At 55.4% G+C, this 18,407-nt stretch overlaps 2 protein-coding genes across 2 annotated transcripts in view; both read right to left on the bottom strand.

Annotated features, from left to right (window-relative positions):
• Positions 1 to 2,443: 2,443 nt before the first annotated feature.
• foxi1 (forkhead box i1) lies at positions 2,444 to 4,309 on the bottom strand. The gene is made up of 2 exons (XM_068754630.1): positions 3,709 to 4,309; positions 2,444 to 2,934 (listed from the first exon to the last, which is right to left on the bottom strand). The coding sequence occupies exons 1-2, from the start codon at positions 4,307 to 4,309 to the stop codon at positions 2,444 to 2,446; spliced, it is 1,092 nt and encodes a 363-aa protein (XP_068610731.1).
• Positions 4,310 to 5,793: 1,484 nt separating this feature from the next.
• dock1 (dedicator of cytokinesis 1) overlaps positions 5,794 to 18,407 on the bottom strand; it is a 25,348-nt gene continuing 12,734 nt past the window's right edge. The window contains exons 19-42 of the mRNA XM_068754814.1: positions 18,314 to 18,389; positions 16,752 to 16,830; positions 16,560 to 16,660; positions 15,346 to 15,404; positions 15,113 to 15,261; positions 14,598 to 14,683; positions 14,209 to 14,365; positions 14,085 to 14,125; positions 13,875 to 13,965; positions 13,135 to 13,254; positions 12,964 to 13,053; positions 12,711 to 12,815; positions 12,088 to 12,229; positions 11,716 to 11,797; positions 11,039 to 11,129; positions 10,500 to 10,586; positions 10,244 to 10,420; positions 10,069 to 10,152; positions 8,662 to 8,799; positions 8,406 to 8,548; positions 8,134 to 8,332; positions 7,763 to 7,937; positions 7,054 to 7,196; positions 5,794 to 6,386 (exon numbers count right to left, since the gene is read on the bottom strand). Of these exons, the coding sequence (XP_068610915.1) occupies positions 6,291 to 6,386; positions 7,054 to 7,196; positions 7,763 to 7,937; positions 8,134 to 8,332; positions 8,406 to 8,548; positions 8,662 to 8,799; positions 10,069 to 10,152; positions 10,244 to 10,420; positions 10,500 to 10,586; positions 11,039 to 11,129; positions 11,716 to 11,797; positions 12,088 to 12,229; positions 12,711 to 12,815; positions 12,964 to 13,053; positions 13,135 to 13,254; positions 13,875 to 13,965; positions 14,085 to 14,125; positions 14,209 to 14,365; positions 14,598 to 14,683; positions 15,113 to 15,261; positions 15,346 to 15,404; positions 16,560 to 16,660; positions 16,752 to 16,830; positions 18,314 to 18,389 (2,711 nt within the window). The 3' untranslated portion in view covers positions 5,794 to 6,290. The remainder of the gene's footprint in view (positions 6,387 to 7,053; positions 7,197 to 7,762; positions 7,938 to 8,133; positions 8,333 to 8,405; positions 8,549 to 8,661; positions 8,800 to 10,068; positions 10,153 to 10,243; positions 10,421 to 10,499; positions 10,587 to 11,038; positions 11,130 to 11,715; positions 11,798 to 12,087; positions 12,230 to 12,710; positions 12,816 to 12,963; positions 13,054 to 13,134; positions 13,255 to 13,874; positions 13,966 to 14,084; positions 14,126 to 14,208; positions 14,366 to 14,597; positions 14,684 to 15,112; positions 15,262 to 15,345; positions 15,405 to 16,559; positions 16,661 to 16,751; positions 16,831 to 18,313; positions 18,390 to 18,407) is intronic.

The following is an 18,407-nucleotide window of genomic DNA, read 5'->3' as shown; positions in this document are numbered from 1 at the left end:
CCAATAATTCTGGATCCTTCTAGTCCTACATGGAGGAGAGAGAATTCTCGGAGTCTTCTCAAAGTGCTCCCCTGCAGATTATGCCTCTTGTTCTGTGTAAAATATTCCACATGCTGCCCATCCCGAGCGGCGATCCCACGCCGCTCCGGCCCATACGTTGGGATTTTTTTATGGGCCTCTGACGGAGGAGGATGAAACCGAATCGGGCAGACATTCTCCTCAGCTACCCGTTTAAAGGCGTGGCGCCCCCCCCCCCACCCATTTCTCTGTCATCATAATGGTTCTCTGAGATATTTAACTTCCTCGTGAGATTGAGCTGTGAGAGAAGAACCTGCGATGCCCTCTGACTGCTACAAACAGATGTCAATTTTCAGCGTGGACCCAGACTGTACTCCCCCCCCCCCCCCCTGGACAACCCGGACGACCCGGACAACCCGCTGCTGGTTTTGGTCCCGGACAGGAAAAGGGGATTAAATTAATCCAGTTCTAAAAGACCAGCTCCTTCCATCGCCTCGGAGGGATGACCCTCCGTGGCTGAAACCCATCATTATGAGTTTAAGCCCACTAGGCGTGCGTGAGGACCGGCGGCCACCCTGTTCTGCTGGGCCTGCCCCCCCCCCCCCCCGGCCTCGGAGCCGGGGGGGGCCTGGAGCAGGCAGCCTGACTGATATTCATGGCAGCCGGGTAAATGTGCCCTCCGGGCGTGGGGGCGCTGGAGCGAAACCTTTCTGAGGCCTAAAGGAATGGGAGTCGAACTTGGAAGGCAGGTGAAGGAATTTCTTTCTTTGTGTGTGCAACTTTAGGGCGGCGCCTTGATCCGACTGGACGAGGACGTATTTGAATATAAAACAGTTAAAATATTCTGCTGTCAGAATTAAAAGTTTCGCTCCTACGCTGCCCACCAGAACGCCCGGATTAAAAAGATTTCGGATACAATATCGATCGCTTCCTAAAAACGAAAGGAAAACAGTGTTGGTTCTTCACGAGCGCCGAAAGGCCTCCGGTTGTGGAACGCGCCACTCACAGAGGATTTCCTCGGAGCTGTGAGAACCTGATCCCGCATGACAAGAATCCTCTTTGTCCGACCGGAGGCCCCCGCTCCGTGGATAATAGAGCGAAATGTGGCCAGAGGGAGATAATTTGTTCCCACATCTTCAGATCGTAATATTTTCATTCGAGCCCAGGAGGGGATCTCTCGAATGGCCGGCTTCCATTGTGCTCCAACAAGGGCCACGAAAGTCGTGTCAATTAATTTCCCTTTTATTCCCGACCACAGAGCGCCTGAGCGATTTCCATTCTCACCCAATTACGAGGTGTTTCCTCCTGTTTACCCGCTTTGATTCTGTGCGTATCCATATTGTTTGGAGATAAAGCAAGACAAGGGCGTTAAATCGCTTCAATCATCCCTCCGCGCGGGCCGCACACTATTCTCTCCCCAATAGCGGGCTTTCTGTTCTGTCCGGGGCTCGCCAGCACAACAAAGGAAAATGTGCACGCTGCTGGACTCTCTGGTCCCATAATCAGGACACACAACAAACAGCCGGCGCCTTGCGTGACACTTTGGGGGGGGGGGGAAGCGGGACACAGGTGCAAGAAATGCAGCAAAGGCAGCTTGGAAACAGCGACGGGAACTTAAGTTTAGACGTGTTTAAGGGAAACTGTGGGTGTTTGGGCACCGAAGGCACGCTTCTGTTCGGTGAGCAGGACAGGACAGGAGCGGCCTGAACCCTGCAGCAGGAAGCCGAAGGTCCGGCTGCTCACTGAAACGGGACTATTGGAAGAGACGAGCGGGAAATGTCTCCGTCTTCCACACGCTCAGCTTTCAGGCTCCGGAACAACGGAGAAATCACCAGTTTATTACGAAACATTCAGAATGAAATCTGGATAATGGTCAAGTCTGTTTGGACCTGAGGGATTTCTTTTTTTTTTAAACTATTTATCGTCAATGACGTCAAGGAGTGACGCCAGGACGCTAAACTGATCCGAAGCTCCAGTGCTTCATTACGCACGAATAAACTTAATGAGAAAAGCACGTGACATTCGTAAAATAAAAAGGAACCAACGAGATAAGCTGATTGTCTTTTTTCGTCCGACTCTCCAACAACAACCTCAAACGGGAAAGTTAAAATGTAAAGATTTTTATTCAAACATCCACTTGAGTTTAAATAAAACACAATTCGGTCTGAATTACAAGAAAGTAATCTCTGTACACATTTCCTCTTCTGCTTTTAAAACAGGGAATCGAACCGGTAGAAAAGACTAAATAAAGTTTGCGTCCCTCTGATTTGGGCTGAATGAACGTTTAACTTTTCCCAGGATACCAGGCGTCATGGTGGGAAAATACCAGTTCGGTCCCAGTGCTATAGTTCTACATTGAGCCCCCCCCCCCAAAAAAAAGCAGAATAAAAACAATAACCGCGAGGACTGCGGGGTGATGACGCGTCTACACCTCCGTTCCTTCGCGGCCGTAGACGCGGTTATTGACGCTGAAGTGGTTGGAGAGGCTCTGCGCTGGGGGGTAGTAGCCCATTCTATTGTCCGCGTTCAGGGGGGAGATTAAAGAGGGCGGGTAGGAGCCCGGTCCGGACAGGCCCTCCCTGGTCTCGGGCACCCCCCCGTAGTCCCGCTCCCCGCTGGCCGCCAGCAGAGAGTTCACGCTGGACACGAAGCTGCTGAAACACGGGCTGTGCTCCGCGGACGGGGACGGGGACGACTTGGGCTCCGTGGAGGCCGGGGATGCGCGCAGGCTGGGCGGGGAGGAGCTCAGCAGGCTGGCGGTGTCGGAGATCTTGAGCGCGCCGTCTTCCGTCTTGACGGGCGCAGCGGCGCCGTCAGATCCGTTGATGTCGGTTCTCCGTTTCCGCTTTCTTCTGAAGTTCCCGTTGTCGAACATCTTCTCACAGTTGGGGTCCAGCGTCCAGTAATTCCCTTTACCTGGACAAGAGAAACACGTTGAACGCGGAGGACAGACTTTTGGCATAAACAGGGCTACATTCCACGGATAGGGTTACTTTAAACAGTTTTACGCACGCACGAAGCAGACATTGCGACTTTAAACAGTTTTACGCACGCACGAAGCAGACGTTGCGACTTTAAACAGTTTTACGCACGCATGAAGCCGACGTTGCGACTTTAAACAGTTTTACGCACGCATGAAGCAGACGTTGTGACTTTAAACAGCTTTACGCACGCATGAAGCAGACGTTGTGACTTTAAACAGCTTTACGCACGCATGGAGCAGACGCTGTGACTTTAAACAGCTTTACGCACGCATGAAGCAGACGTTGCGACTTTAAACAGTTTTACGCACGCATGAAGCCGACGTTGTGACTTTAAACAGCTTTACGCACGCATGAAGCAGACGTTGTGACTTTAAACAGCTTTACGCACGCATGAAGCAGACGTTGTGACTTTAAACAGCTTTACGCACGCATGAAGCGGACGTTGTGACTTTAAACAGCTTTACGCACGCGTGAAGCGAACGTTGTGACTTTAAACAGCTTTACGCACGCGTGAAGCAGACGTTGTGACTTTAAACAGCTTTACGCACGCATGAAGCAGACGTTGTGACTTTAAACAGCTTTACGCACGCATGAAGCAGACGTTGTGACTTTAAACAGCTTTACGCACGCGTGAAGCAGACGTTGTGACTTTAAACAGCTTTACGCACGCGTGAAGCAGACGTTGTGACAGATGTTCCAGACTCACCGGGGTCATCCTCGTCACGCGCCACCTTTTTGAAGCAGTCGTTCAGGGACAAGTTGTGCCGGATGGAGTTTTGCCATCCGGCTTTGCTCTTCTTGTAGAAAGGGAAGTTTTCCGCCACGTACTGATAGATCTGACTGAGGGTCAGCTTTTTGTCTTGCGCGTGCTGGATGGCCATGGCGATCAGCGCGGAGTAGGAGTAAGGAGGTCTGACCATCTTGAAGAGCTCCTGCTGGCTGGATATGGACAGCCACCCCAAGTCTGCGCCACCGAACCCGGACGGGGGCGGTAGGAACTGCCTCTGGTTCGACCCGTATCCGGACTGGATGTAAGACGAGCCGGTGTTCCCCGGTAGGTACGCAGAGGAGTTCATGCCGGGTCCGTTCAGCCAGAGGTACGGGTTCGTGGACGGGGAGGCGTACTCTCCGAGGCCGAAGCCGGGCTGGTGCGTCGGCGGCCTCTGCGGGTGGTGGTGGTGGAGGTTCTGTTGGTACACGCCGTAGTTGTCGCAGTACACGGCCATGTCCAGGAGCTCCTGCGCGCTGTGGTGCTGGATGGGGCTGGTCTGCTGGGTGGGGGAGGGTTGATGCCCAAAAGAGTTCATAATCCGCCTCGACCAGATTCCCAAACTGGAATTTCCTCTTTGCGTCTCTCCTTTAGGACTGAGTTCATCCTCGGAGGGCGCAGTATTTATGCGCTTTTACGCGCAGCGCCCGGAGCCTCCACAGGTAGCCCACTGGGAAAAAAAACTTGGGATCGTCACACCCCCTGTCTGTCCTGATACAGCCCCCTCGTATCGACTCAATTTATCTACCAATGAGCACCGTGCGCATGCGTCACGTCATGTTCCGGTACATTCTCATTAACGGCCGGTGTTGTCCTGCGCAATTACGCACTAGACGAGCTTTTGTTGAGTATGGAAAAAATGCTATGTATTTATAGTTTATCAAATTGAAAAAGTGAAACTGAAAGTGTTTGTTTATATAGTTTATATGACAAACTCTTAAATATCAACATGAAATAAATATAATACACAAATAGTTTTAATTTATTTTTGCCTGCTTTGTTATGTCATCTTCAGGCCGAGATAGTCATCAAGCTTGTTTTCTGCAGACATCTTCCAGCTGTTTCTTGTTTTATACATTTTAACAGAACATTAATCAATTTAAGGCCAATAAAATCATAATAGAACCAGATCAAGTCTTTAATTCTGGTGTAAAAAAAAAAGAATTGTCTCAGTTTCCAGCGGCTCGTGCCGCTCAGCGTCTCCCCCTAGGGGACAAACAAAGACAGAACAGGCAACACCCGCTGGAGGGGCGGACCTTTGGGTCGCTCACCTTGGCTCCACTGAGAGGACACAAATAATAAAAAACAATATTCATCTCTCCGTGAGGCTCAAGGAGGAGAATTTATTCTGACCTGAATAGATGCTCCTCTGGGTCGTCTCCTTCCGGCCTCCGCTGCTCCTCCTCCTCCTCCTCCTCCTGCATTGGCTAAATGTTCTCCTCTGCTTCTGATGGCATCCTCGCACCGACCAGATGCTGCTGGTTTGTTGCCCCCCCCCTCAACGCAGAGGTTAAATACAAACCGGCTCCTATGTAGCAGGCAGTGACAGCCGCGGCCAGCAGGGGGCAGTGTGGCTCTAAACATGCCGCACCTCCAGCTTTGGAGAAGATGATTTACCTCCTGAAGAGTTCGGTGAAGTTCACAGGTAAACGTAAAGATGAATACCTTTCATCTGACGTCATCATTGCTCCGTCGGCTGTTTGCAGGTATAAGATATAAAGTTTGCACGTCAGGAGGGGCGGCGGCGGCGGGGGAAGCGCGTCTGGACAACAAGCGTCCCTTCTGCAGAGGCTGACATTTAGCGTCGTGTGCGGCATTGTCTTCTTTATTAGACAGTTTACAGTAAATAAGGAGGAAGAGGTGAGGAGGAAGAGGAGGAGGAGGCAGCCGTTCATCATAGATGGGTCTGCACTCGTCCTGCCAGGAGGCCGAACGCACGCCGCTCGCTGGGAATGATGACGCCGACGTGTTTGTTGTTGTTTTAAAAGTACAAACATTTGAAAGTTTATTCAGAATCACGTCAGTAGTGAAAATCAACGTTACTGAAATCCAAGGTTACAGCGATCCAGGACGACGAAGGTGAGACGGGTCCTCCCGCCCCAGCTCTGGAGGTCCCTGCCAATCAAAAACCACCCCCCATTCTCTTTCTGCCACGCCCCCCACCCCGCCTTTTTTTTTGCTTCATATAAATGCTGCTAATGAGGCGTTAATAAAAAGAGTAAACTCACATAGAAAACAACCCTGAAATAAAATAAAATCATATTTACAAAGTTCTGTACACAGTGGAATAAAACGGGCTCCCGTCCCGCCGGAGCGCCGGATCGGGTCCGGAACGCCACGGCTCCGAGCTCACGGGTCAGAGAGTCCCGGGGATACCTTCGGCGGCTGCTCGTTTGTGCAACGCGCGTCCCGTTGCAGAAAGCATCACCGATGGGGAGCAAGGGATGCGCCGGGGGGGGCGGCTGTCGTCTTTGTCGCGTTGTCAACGTGTCGTTCGGTCCGACTGTCGGCGTCGTTGTTCACTGTACGATGGACGGATCGATGGAGGCCGGCTTCTTGGCGGTCTTGGGGGGAGGCGGGGGCGGAGTTTTGATGGGCAGAGGAGGAGGAAGATGCTGCAAGACGACAAAGCAGGAGCGTTTAGCAATCTGAAGGCGTCGCCATGACGGCGGACGGCAAGGAGCACAACCCTTTGAACACGTCGCGGTACCGTCGGCGTGTTAACGGGGGAGGGGGGGGGGGGGGGGCACGCAAACCCGAAAACGATGGAGAGGCTGCGGCTAACGGCTAAAGAGGCGGAGGACAACCGCACAACCTTGTCCGATGGGCGTGGCGTCCAAGACGTCAACCGAAAGCCTTTCAACGGGGTCGGCGTCCGGCATTGGAGCTACAGGAGGAGGCGGGGCTAATCAATGGCCTCCGTCAATGACTGTAAGTGAAGACCCGTCACGCAGAGTCTCCGTTTCAGCCCCGGCCCGCGTGACGGAGGAACGGCGAGCTGAGGGAGCAATGAGCAGCTGATTAACGAGCGACGGAGCTCCTGATGGATGCGAGGGGCAAAGCAATCATCCAATCAATCAGGTCTGGGCGCCGGGCCGGCTCCGTGGGGGGTAAATAACAGCAGGCGGGTGGGGGCCGTTTCCGATGACTGACTGATGGCAGGGACACGCGTGACGCACAGAAGGTAACGGGGCGAACGGCGGCGATGGGGAACGTCACGCATCGCCCCCCCCCCCCTCCCCACCCGGCATCGTTAACGAGCCCCAATTAAACGGCACCTACCCTCTGATGGGGCGGGGGCGGCGTCGAGGGACTCAAGTCGTGATTATCCTGCAGGTTGCCGTAATCAGCCGCGCCTCCTTTCAGGGGCAGCGGAGGGGGGGTCTCGCCTTTGTCGGAGCAGCCCGTCCCGTTCAGCTCCAGACCTGCGGAGGAGAGGCGAGGTTCTGAAAGCGGACGGCCGGGACACAGAGCAGACAACACGCCCCCCTCCCCCCACGGGGGGGCCATCGGTGAGACACCTGAAGGACAGGCTAAAAGGGAAAGCTAAAGGCTAGCGGGATGACATCATCAACAGGCGCCGGGCAAGCATCATTAATACATTTGTCAGATGTATTTATTCTTGGATCATGTCATAGCCTGGCTAACCACGCCCCTTTAAGGAAGTGGGTGTGGCTTATGTTGCTCCTGTGTGTGCTCTGTATCGTCTCCTCCCAGCAGGAGGGCCGATCATGCCCGTTATGACATCACAGCTGGCTTTCTATCCTGTGCTTCCTACTGTCTGATAGGTGGAGCAGACAAAAGAGGAGGGGGGGCATCTGCAGAGGGCGGGGGGGGGGGGTATCTTTGTTGAGTGTGTTTTGCATAAAATGAGACCTCTAAAAATTCACATGGTTTGAAAGATGCTATTTGAGAGGCAGGATGCTACGCTATTAGCATCCGTGGCGCTAAAGGTCAGGAAAGCTCATCCCTGGAATACCGAAGCGCTTACTGGAAGCGGGCTGCAGGACGATGGCGTGCTTGTTCCTGGGCGTGATGGGCGGGGGCCCCGGCGAGGAGGCGGAGTTGGAGGAAGACGGGGGTCCGGGCGAGACCGAGAGGCGACGGTCTCCGCCCAGCTGGTTGACGATTTGACTCTTTGGTCGCTGGGGTCGCAGGGGGCTGATCTGAGCGGAGAGCAGAGGGGGGGGGGGTCCGTTACCCAGGGGCTTAAAATAAAACCAAATTACACGACCAATCAATAAAAATAAATGGGAGGAGTCAAGTTTACATGCAGCGGAAAACCAATAGGGAATCAGATAAAGATAAAGAACAGCGGGGGGCGGAGCAAACAGGAGGAGGAGGCGGCCACTGTCTCGGTACCGTCTCTGACAGGATGACGGCTTCGGCGGGCTGCAGGAGGATCTCCGCGGTCTTCATCTCCTTGTCAAAGATCTCCTGGTGCTTGCTGTTCCTCTTCTCCTTCCTCTTCTCCTTGCGCTCCCTCTCGGGCTCCTCCCGGTCCAGCTTGTCCTGAGACTTGGTGTGAAGTTTCTTCGGCAGGTGGGGCTCCAGGGCGAAGCTGGAATGAGAGAGGAGACGGTGACGGCGTCTGAGCGTTCACCGTTCGGCGCCACGCCCTCGGGGGGGGTTACCCGTCCGAGCCGGGCCTGGAGGGGGAGTTGTCCGAGGAGATGGAGGTGACCGAAGCCACCGACAGCGGCCTCTGGGAGGAGGGCATGGTGGAGGAGCGGATCATGGATGGGGGGCGAGACCCCCGTCGCTCGTCTGCCGGCGGCTGAGAGGGAGAGGAGAGAAAACCCAAGAATCATCATCATCATCATCATCGTCGTCGTCTGATGGGAGAACCGTCTTCTCACCCCGGGGGGGGAGGGGGGGGGGGGTTCTTACCAAAGACTTGGCGCCGTACTGCTTCTCCACCTTCTCCCGGAGCTGCTTGAAGCAGGCCTCCAGGCGGTCGTGGAAAGGCCTCAGCGCCTCCGTCACCTTCTCCCCGTGGATGCGGACACCTTCGGCGAGGTGCGGGATCTGGGGGGGGGGGGGGGGGGTGTAAGCGTGAGAAACCCTGATCCAATTTAACCCCCCGGCGGAGAGGAATGAACCTCAACCACACGACCTTTAGCCCTGAGGCTCATCCTCGCCGGGACCCCTTTGAGGAGGAGGCTGAGAGGGGATGGGGGGGGGCAGGGGGGGGGGGTCACGGAAAACAAGCGACTGCCGGAAAAAACTGGGAGCGAGGCAAGATCCACGTCTCCCAGGATACCCAGATCTTTTTATAGACCTCAGGATGATGGAGCGCAACCGAGCGGCGGCGTCGGCATGGCAACGGAACGCCGCTTGGTGGCTGCAGAGGTAAGCACTGTGTGGGAGACACTTCAGGGTTCAAGGTTAGCGCAGTTACGCGTAGCAACTTCTAGATCAGGGATTGTAACCCTAGGCAACAGGTCGCTGGTCTGGAGGCGTTAGCTTCAATGCTAACATCGCAACACAGAGTTAGCCGGAGCCGAAGCCCGGGCCGCTGGGAAAGCCGCGTCGCCTCCGGGATGCCCGTCGCCGTGGCGGCGATGATGCCGCCAGCCCTTTGAGTCAGACACGCTAATGAGCAGATAGATGGCGCTATAAATAAGAGTAAGACATTAAAGGCAGAATGAAAAGATGGCGTGAAGGTAGCTACAACATCCCGTTTCCACGCGGCTCGGACGCTAACGCGGGCGTCCGTCTAACGACGATTAGAAACGGAACGACGCGGCCGAACGGGAGGAATCCTGCTAATCAGCTCGGGATGCAGCGCGGTTTCGAACGCCGTTTCAGTCCCTCGGAAAGACGTCGCGATCCAGACGGATATAAAAATAACCGAGAGGTGCGGAAGGTAAAGGCGGGCGGGATAACAAGCTCGTCAAACATCGGCCGTCTGTGATATTCACCTCCTTCCAGGAGGAATGGAGCAGCGACATGTTTATTTTTAGGCTAACCTTTTCAGGCGGGTTCCGTACGTACGTTATCTCGCGCTATCGGAAGGTCTTTAAAAAAGGAAGCTGGTAATTAGAACGCAGACATCAAAGCGCCGCCAAGCCAGAAGCAAACACGCCGGCGTGTTCCCGCGTGCCGAGCCGAGACCAAAGGTTCCGCCGAGACAAAACTCTTCAGAGACGCGGCGCCGAGACTCGACCTATTTTACTCGTTCCTCGCAACCAGCGACAGGAAGCAGGAAGAGAAGCGAGAAGAGCCTCGTGACGCCGGCGGCGCCGATTAGCTTTGGACGATAGCAGCCTGCTCGCTTCGTCTCCTCCGTCTCACCTGCCAGGCGATCAGGTCCTTCAGCTTGTCGATCTTCTCCAGGTCCTCCTTGTGCTCCTGCACGTACTTCTCGGTGAAGAAGGCCTGAGGAAGAGGAGACGCAAGGATGGACGGGAGCGAAGGGGGGAAAGCCCCGGAGAGCCCTTCGGTCGGGACGCTTTCCCCCCCCGGCTACCTTCTCGTAGTTGGCGAAGCCCCCCATGACGGCCGGGTCCACGATCCCACTCAGCAGCAGGGAGAGGGGGTTGATGGGCAGGTTGGGGTCGCCGAGGTGCCTCTGCACCATGCTGCCGATCTTCTCATTGGTCAGCTGCATCGCCTCCACGGCGTTCTCCAGCGGACTGATCTCCTCCTGCGGCGCAGGAAGAGGAGGCGTCTCCGGATGAGTCTATGTCTACGAAACCCCAACTGGACAAGCCACGCCCACTCACCGTGGAGACCGACACGGCTTCGAACCAGCGCAGGATCCCGGGAAGCTTGTAGGCCGTGGCGTACGTGGTCCTCTCGATCCACATGTTCTGCAGAGGAGATACGTTTCTTAGACCACGCCCCAGTGAGGCGGGTCAAGTCTGACGTGATTTAAACGCATCGAGGCCTCGGGAACCCCGTCTGATCCGTGGCCCTCGTCGTTCCCGACCCGGATATTAACCGGCTGCGTCCTCCCGTCCTGGTGGAGAACCTGCCCGCGCCGATTAGAGGCAAGATTTACCGCGCAGGAAAACGCCTGCAACATAAACCTCAAACAAGCGAGCGGCGTCCTTTAATAAATAGCAAAATGGCAGCAGCGATGCAGAAAGAGCCGGGAGAGACCCGATAAAAAAAACCCGACGGGGTTGAGAAAGCGTTTCGGCGTCCGAGACGACAAAGTCAAACCGGCATTCGGCATCCATTCCCTCAACACGCTCCGGCCGGGAGGAGATTGGAGCCTTATTTTATTGAAACAAACACAAAGAGGGGAAACGGGAATTACCGCGAACTCGTTGTCCGGGTCCTTCTCGCCCTTCTTCGCCGGAATCCTCCTGGAATACTGGAATTTATGGACTTCGTTTACGGTGTAGAAGCTGGAGAGAGAATGAAGCGGCGGAGTAAATTAAAACTGAACGGTCGATCTGCAGCTCCATCGCTTCGCTTCAGGTCAAACACTCAGCAGTCCGACTGGCTGCCGGGGGGGGGCGGGGGCGGGGCTTAATCTGCGTCGACCCACCGAATGCAGCGGAGAAACAAAAAAACAGAAACGATGTGGAACAATAGGGGACGCTTTCCAGATGCAATACTTCGTATACTTTATGAGCTCACGAGCTTTGAAGTTCTGCTCGGGTCTTCCGTTACGGACGATCAGCGCTCGGTCACGAAGGCTAAAGCGCCTCTTAATGAACACGGCGAGACCGGGCCGAAAGACGCCGCCGACAATCAGACCTCCAGGTTAATTAATCTTCTACACGCCGTTAGCCGGCGGACTGGAGATGGAGGAGCGGCGCGATCCGGACAAAGCAAGGTCAGAACATTCCTCCACGAGCCTCAGAAATAACGGCGATGCGCTTCGGCCGCGTCGTTCCGAGCGACTGCGGAGAGTAAAGCGGGCTCGCCGGATCGAGAGGCGTGGCTTTGTGTGTAATGGGCGTGCGTGGTGCCGGGCGGCCCGCTTACCTCAGGATTTGCTCGGAGACCAGCTTGTTCTGGAACTTGTCAGGCAGGTCCAGGATGGGCTTCACCGTGAAACACTGGATGTCTTCAGCGGGAACGTCACGGAAATACACGGAAGCGCTGGACTCAAAGGAACAACATGGAAGCGGACAGGAAGTGGCTGGAATGGGAGTTTCCTGCCGTCGTCACGACGACAGCAAAGATTCCGTCTAGAGGCGAGCGAGATCTTCTCCAATCGGCTGGTGGAGAATTAGATGGAACCGTTTGTTTGTTTGTTTGTGTTTACATCATGTCCAGATCGTGAGGCAACGCTAAGACGCCGTGAATCTCCACGGAGACGACGGCGAGCAGAAGACAATTCCGCTTTGAGGATACACTGTCCCAAGGAGCACCTGGTGTCCTCGCCGGGGGGCGTGGTCGTCGTCATCTTCTCCGCGTTGGGAAACTGGGTGAGGAGGCGGGCCTCGAAATCCTCCCGGCGCTCGTACTCCTTCCCCCGGTAGATGAACATTTTGTTCTGGAAGAAAGAAAAAAGGGAGGCCTTCATTCGGCGCCGAGGACGCACGCCATCAGCATCGTTCACCTCCCAGCAGCTGGAGCGCCGCCGCTAACCATTAATTAGCACTCATAGTGGGCCAACTGTGACTTAGCAGCTCCATTCATTAGCTTAAAACGGACATTAGGCTATAAAAACAGCTTGCTCTTACCTGAGGAGCACGGCCCCGCCTTCTATCCCGACACAAAAAAATACGTCCAACGGGGAGAGAACACGGAGCGCTTCTAAAAACGCATGAGCCGGGGACGTCCCGTCATCTCCCGGAGCGTGCTCACGGGAGAGACGCAAAGAGAGACGGACAGCTGAGGAGGAAACCCGGAGAATTCCTCCAAAGCGTCAAAAGAGCCGAGAGATACTCCTCGGATAAACCGGATAACATTCACAGCCGGAAAAATCAGCGCTGCCGATCCTTCCCAAGGAGAGCCGGGACGCGAGTACTCACGCGTAGGAAGGAGGGGAATCCCATCCCGTAATATCCCACGGCAAAGTAGTCCGGTTTGGGCCGGATGACCTTCACGATGTTCTCGTAGAACTGGGCCTGCTTCCGCTGCGGAGACAAACAAGCATCCTCCGATTCCTGGAATGCTTTGACTCTGCTCCCAAACTTATCCTTTCCAGAGCACGTTACAGGAAACGTATCAATTCATATTGATCGCCTTCCCAGAATATGAAGCGACAATCTGATCATTTCTCACCAGAGACTCGCTCAGCTGCTCAAAATCAAACATTTCATTCTCGTACTGCTCGGCCAGCTCCTTTCCTAAAACGATGGCCTCCTCCCACATCTGCGGGACACAAGAGACGATCCATTAGGGGAGGAGTCATCGGGGGGGCGTGGCTGACCTCCGGCAGGTGAGGGGTCTCACCTTGCCCTTATCGAAGTACTTGATAATCTGATGGTACAGCTGATCCTTGAGTTGAAGTTGTGTGGTGGCCTGGTAGCCGTATCTCTGGGTCAGGTGGGCGGCGCACGGCTCATCCGACCACTGTGGAGGACAGGTTAGCAGCGGCGGGTGGGGGGTGGGGGGGCAACGCGGCGCCGTACCACACAAACAGGTGAGTTACAGTCGACGCAAACGGGCGAGACGGAAACCAGAGGCAGTGAAACGGCGCCGGCACCGGCCGGACGGGCTCAGAGAAGCCTGGAAGACAGTCAGGAGGGCAAAGAGCGTCACGCCAGAAATGCCTGGAACAAGCCTTCGCCCCCTTAAATCGCTGAAGGTGCTTCACTGGAAGACGAATTAATACGGAGCCGCTGGTGGAGGCAGAATCGGATCCTCATCATTCGGGGGGGGGGGGGGGCGCAGCTGCTGCTGGGAGATGAGTGGAATTTAAATAATAACACAAACACGGCGAGGAAAATGCGATTCCGTCACGGCCTTCTCTCCCGAGTCGGGACCGCCCGGAAGGGCGGAGGCAGCCAGCTATTTATGCAAATACGGCGGCGATGTGGATGAAACACGAAAACCCCCGTCTGGGAGGAGACGCTTCCCGAGGCGTCGGCAAAAACCAGCAAGGAAAACGGGACCGGTTCTCCGGGAACCAGATCAGACGGGCATTCCGCTCGCTCTCGCCATGAGCGATGGTTGGCGTGGCGAGCGCCTACCTTGAGCAGTTTGGCGTGGAGCAGCAGCGTGTAGGCGGCCTCGGTGTAGTTGTCGCACTCTTTGTGGAGGTCGCACAGCTTGTACAGGTACCTGCAGGGGAACGGCGAGGGAGTTACCTCCGCCGGACGGACGCGTCGGGACAGAGGCGAATGGGAATCCTATTCCGGACGCTCCCGTCCCCCCGTGGCGGCGGCCGGGATCAGTCTCACCTGATGTACATCTCCTCTCGTTTGATCTCCTTGTAGAAGTTCTGCAGGAAGGAAAAGACAGAAACCGGTCAAGCGGGGTCTGGAGCGGCACGATTCCACCGCCGGGGAGAGGAAAGCGTCTCACGAGCACGTTGACGGTGCAGCTCATGCGGTTCTCCTTGTTCTCGTCGTGGGTGATGGTCCTGTAGTCCAGCAGCCTCTCCAGCAGGCGGACCACCAGGGTGACGAAGGTCTCGCCGCTCGTCGCCAAGTACATGTGCTTCCTGCAGTGCTCCAGCAAGCTGGGCGGGGCGGGGCGGGGCGGCGAGGAAAGAGGGTTAGGCGAAGCGTGCGTCAGAGGCGATTCTTCTCCGTTGGCCCGTTAAGGCCGATTCAGCACCCGGACACGCCCGACGCGATGAGACGCCGCGTGATCATCAGCACGCCGGGGTTATTTTGAGGAACGCCATGTCTTATTTTGGGATGATTAGCATTATCCCAGTGGCGAGAGGCCCGGGGCGTAATCCCACTTACATTTTCTGAAAGAGGACTTTGTACTGCTCGTCTCCGTGGCCCCCCTCCACCTCGTGATCCAGCTTGGTGATGATCTCTTTCTCGAACTGCAATTAGACAGAGCAGGCGTAAATAATCAGCGCAGCTAATTTTTCAATTCATTAGCGCGAGCTCGCTTTCTCTGAGGCTGGGGGGGGGGGGGGGACAGGTCTGCTCGTCTTCCAACCCAATCTGAATCTGAAGATGGGTCCTGGTCCAACTTTCATCCCATTCCATTTTCATGCATGTTAGCACGTCTGTTAGCCTCCGAAGCTGCAAAGCTGCAGGGAGAATTCAGCTGGAAAAGCATTTCAGTAATCGTATTGGATCTCTGGGGGTGTTAACGGGTTTGGTCCCCCCCCCCCCCCCAAAAAAAAGAAAAATGCCGGGAAATCTAAAGAACAGCTGCAGCAAAAAACACGTTTCCTCATGCAGAACGGCTTCGTTGTCCCCGGTAACGGTGCAGAATAATCACAGCACAGCAAAATCAAACGCACCCGCTGGAAGCTCCACGTCAGGTGGAACTCGCACTGCATCATGTCGAAGAAGATGGGGATGGTGGCCTTGCGCAGCTCGCTCTCCGGGACGAGCGTCATCTCCAGGATGGGGCCCACCATCTCCGGAATGAATTTAATCTTGTGGGGCCCTATAGAGAGGACAAAAAAAAAGACACAAGAATGCATGTGCTTTAGTCGGAGGTGAAAATGGGAACAATAAAGTTTTTTTTTACCTAAGTTGAACCACATGTCTCTGATCTCGAAGCCGATCTGCCTCCTCATGTCCTGGTACCTGAAACACAAACAGGATGGAGCGTCAGATCTAAAGGAGGCGAGGCGAGGGCAGCGTTCCGATCGGACCTCCGTCGAGCTTCCAAGCTCATCCAGCTCTGCTCCGACTAGAATCGGGATCGGGAGCCCGTCTCCATGACGACTCGGCGGCCCATCTTCCCTCCAGGCCAACAGAGCCGGGTCACAGAGAGGACGCACGGTGAGGCGGAACGGACTGAGCGGCTCACACGAGAGGGAAAAGGTGAGCAGCGAGACGGAACGACGGACCGGCTCTCTGATCCCGTTGGTTCTTACAAACCCGATCGGACATGTCTGGGATCGTTCCTCGGATCAAGAACACGGAGCAGACGGAGGAGATGAACATTTTCATCGAGCTGCGTCTGAACGCCCCCCCCCCCTCTTCCTTGCACCCGATTCAATGGAGGAAAGGGTTAAGAATATTTGCTAAATCAATAACGTGAAGACGTTTGAGCCGAGATCGAGGCCTGTCTGCCTGATGGGGGGGGGGTGCAGAACGCCGCCTCCTCTCCTGACCTGCAATTAATATCTATACCGAGCTATCGCCCCCCCCCGGTGACATTTCAGGGCACCCCGGAGCGCCGCTGGAATTCTGAATCCGAAATTGATTATCTTTCCAACATTGCACAAAGATACGCGTTCGGATAGCGAGGAGCGGGCCGGCCCAGAAACCCCGGGGGGGGGGGTCACCTCTTAGCATTCCGGCCGGGTTCAAAGCACTTAGCATATTTAGCTGTCAAAGGGCGGAGCCGCTGCAAAGCCGGTATTGACAGATTGTAAAATAGAAATAGATGCCTTGATAAATGCCGGTAAAGGGGGAGGGGCAGGAATGCATAATGCATCCCGTTCTCCGGGCCGGTCGATAAAGCGATGACCGGCGAGGAGTCCCGCCCACGAGGGGGGGGGGGGGGGGGTTCAGGAGCGTTTGAAACTTCATGCAGGAAAATATTTCTGTTGGAGTTTTCATCTGCTGAGGGACAGCAACGAGGAAATGGGATGCCTGGAGGAGGAAGACCTGCATCGGAATTCCAAGAGAGGGGTTTCCCATCACTATCTGGTTCTATCAAGCCCCCCCCCCCCGCCCCCCCCCAATCTTATTAAACTCCGTTTTGACTGACTTCCTGCCGGTTGGACTCACTTGTGGAAGATCTTGGCTCTTTTGTCGCTGGAGAAGTTCTCCAGCTGCAGCGACTCCTGGGTGAGGAAGGACACGGCCAGCTGGAAGTAGTTCCTCCAGAGCTGAGGCAGAGAGGAGGAACAAGGAGGCGCTTTACGCACGCTAAAACACGCCGTGAGGATCCAGTTAGGGGCGCAGGGGGGCGGAGCTTACCTGCAGCTTAAAGTTGGTCTGATCCAGAAAGTTCTTGTTCAGCACGGCTGCGTACTGACTGATGGCCCGGAGGAAAACTCTGGAAAGACGAGAGGAGCCGAGTGAATATTAGCGGACAACCTAAAAACAGAAAGAAGCCCCCCCCCCCCCCGAGGTGGAAGTCGGGCCGAGGCTCAGAAGCCGTGACGAGCAGCCCTTAATGGGAACGCCGTCTGACGGGTTAATCCACTCCGACGCTGTTATTAAATGTTAATAACTTAAGTGGCGTGAAGCTTTTAGAGGGGAATTATGATTGCTGCTTACGGAGTCAGAGGCCCGTCTGCTATTTAACGTCATTCCCCGGCGGGAACGACAGAACCGGGCGCACTGATCTCTACCCAGACACCCGCAGGCAGAGAACCCCCCCCCCAGCTGACCTTAATGTATTTATTATTTACAAAATGTGTTATGGCGAGTAGAGACTGGTGTAATACTCCTTTAATAGTTAGTACAAGCGCATAACGCTAACGGATTTAAAATGTAATCAAAGGCACATCGAGGCTTTAGCGTTTGTTTCTGGGCGTTTCTCGGGGGGGGGGGGGGGGGCAGCGACACGTGAGCACAAACAACCCGCCCACTCGCTGCTCGCCGCCTTTTCATCCACGGTTCAGCCGGGGAATCAAGGTAGCTGCGATCATCTCTGGGATTCAAAGGTTCTCCCATTTTCTGCTTCGGGACACAGAAACACGACTCGGAGATCCTTTACCTTGCTAATTAGGGGGTTCAGGAGCAACCCCCCCCCCCCCCCCACAGAGTCATCCTGCTGCTGTATACGCACGCCGTTATTATGATAAATACGCTCCATCAAGCTGTCAGTGTCAAATAAATCACCTCATTACTCCTGATTGATGGGCTCGCAGCGGATTTAACGGTTCGGCGCCGACGAGCGACGCTTGCGTTTCCAAATCTCCTCCAATCAGACGACTTCCCGCAGCCGCGGCGCGCAGCCTGGCGCTCCGGCTGCACGCCGCTGACGTACGTGCGAGAGTCATCGCCGGATCGATACTCGACTCGGGGCTTTGCATCGGAGCTTCTTAAATACGGGGACGACAAAGCAGGCTGGAAGGATTTACACGCCCCAGGGAAGATACGGGAAGCTTTAACGGCCCTAAAATATCACCGGGGCGAGTCAGGGGCCCCGCTCTGGCCTTTTCATTTACCCCCCGGGGCAGGGGGGGGGGGGTTACTCCTGATATCTCCACTTCCCTTTAACATTTCAAACAATAATAGTATTTTTCTTTTTTTAAAGGCCAGAAACGGCGAAGCTAAAACGGAGCTGGATGTCATCAGGCCTCGTTCCTGCCAGATGAACGGCGAGCTCCGGCGCCGGCTTCATCCACGCGTGAGGGCGTCTGCGATGACAGCGTCAGTCTGTTGCGTGAATAACGTCCCTTTGAATTGGCGGCAGCAGGCGCCGCGATGGCGGCTTCCTCCGGCCCACAGACAGGGCGGTCTGGCGGGAGCCCGGGCCCAGCCGGCAGCAAAGGGTTAACCGCCGGGCTCATTGTCTGGAGAGCCGCCACGGTCGGAACGCCAGAGACGGATCACATCGAGGCGTCCACGCGGCTTTGAACATGAACATGAAACGGCCCGTCAGATCTGCAGGCATGAAACGGG

Source organism: Brachionichthys hirsutus, chromosome 21, assembly GCF_040956055.1.
Source record: "Brachionichthys hirsutus isolate HB-005 chromosome 21, CSIRO-AGI_Bhir_v1, whole genome shotgun sequence".
Taxonomy (NCBI): domain Eukaryota; kingdom Metazoa; phylum Chordata; class Actinopteri; order Lophiiformes; family Brachionichthyidae; genus Brachionichthys; species Brachionichthys hirsutus.
The sequence above is the reverse complement of the archived record's forward strand: the minus strand, read 5'-3'. Positions and strand labels throughout refer to the sequence as shown.

Excerpts from the sequence above, each read along its gene's own strand:
- foxi1 (XM_068754630.1), bottom strand. The coding sequence starts at position 4,309 with ATGAACTCTTTTGGGCATCAACCCTCCCCCACCCAGCAGACCAGCCCC. Across the intron at positions 2,935-3,708 it reads GCGTGACGAGGATGACCCCG|GTAAAGGGAATTACTGGACG; the intron begins GTGAGTCTGGAA and ends TCTCTTGTCCAG.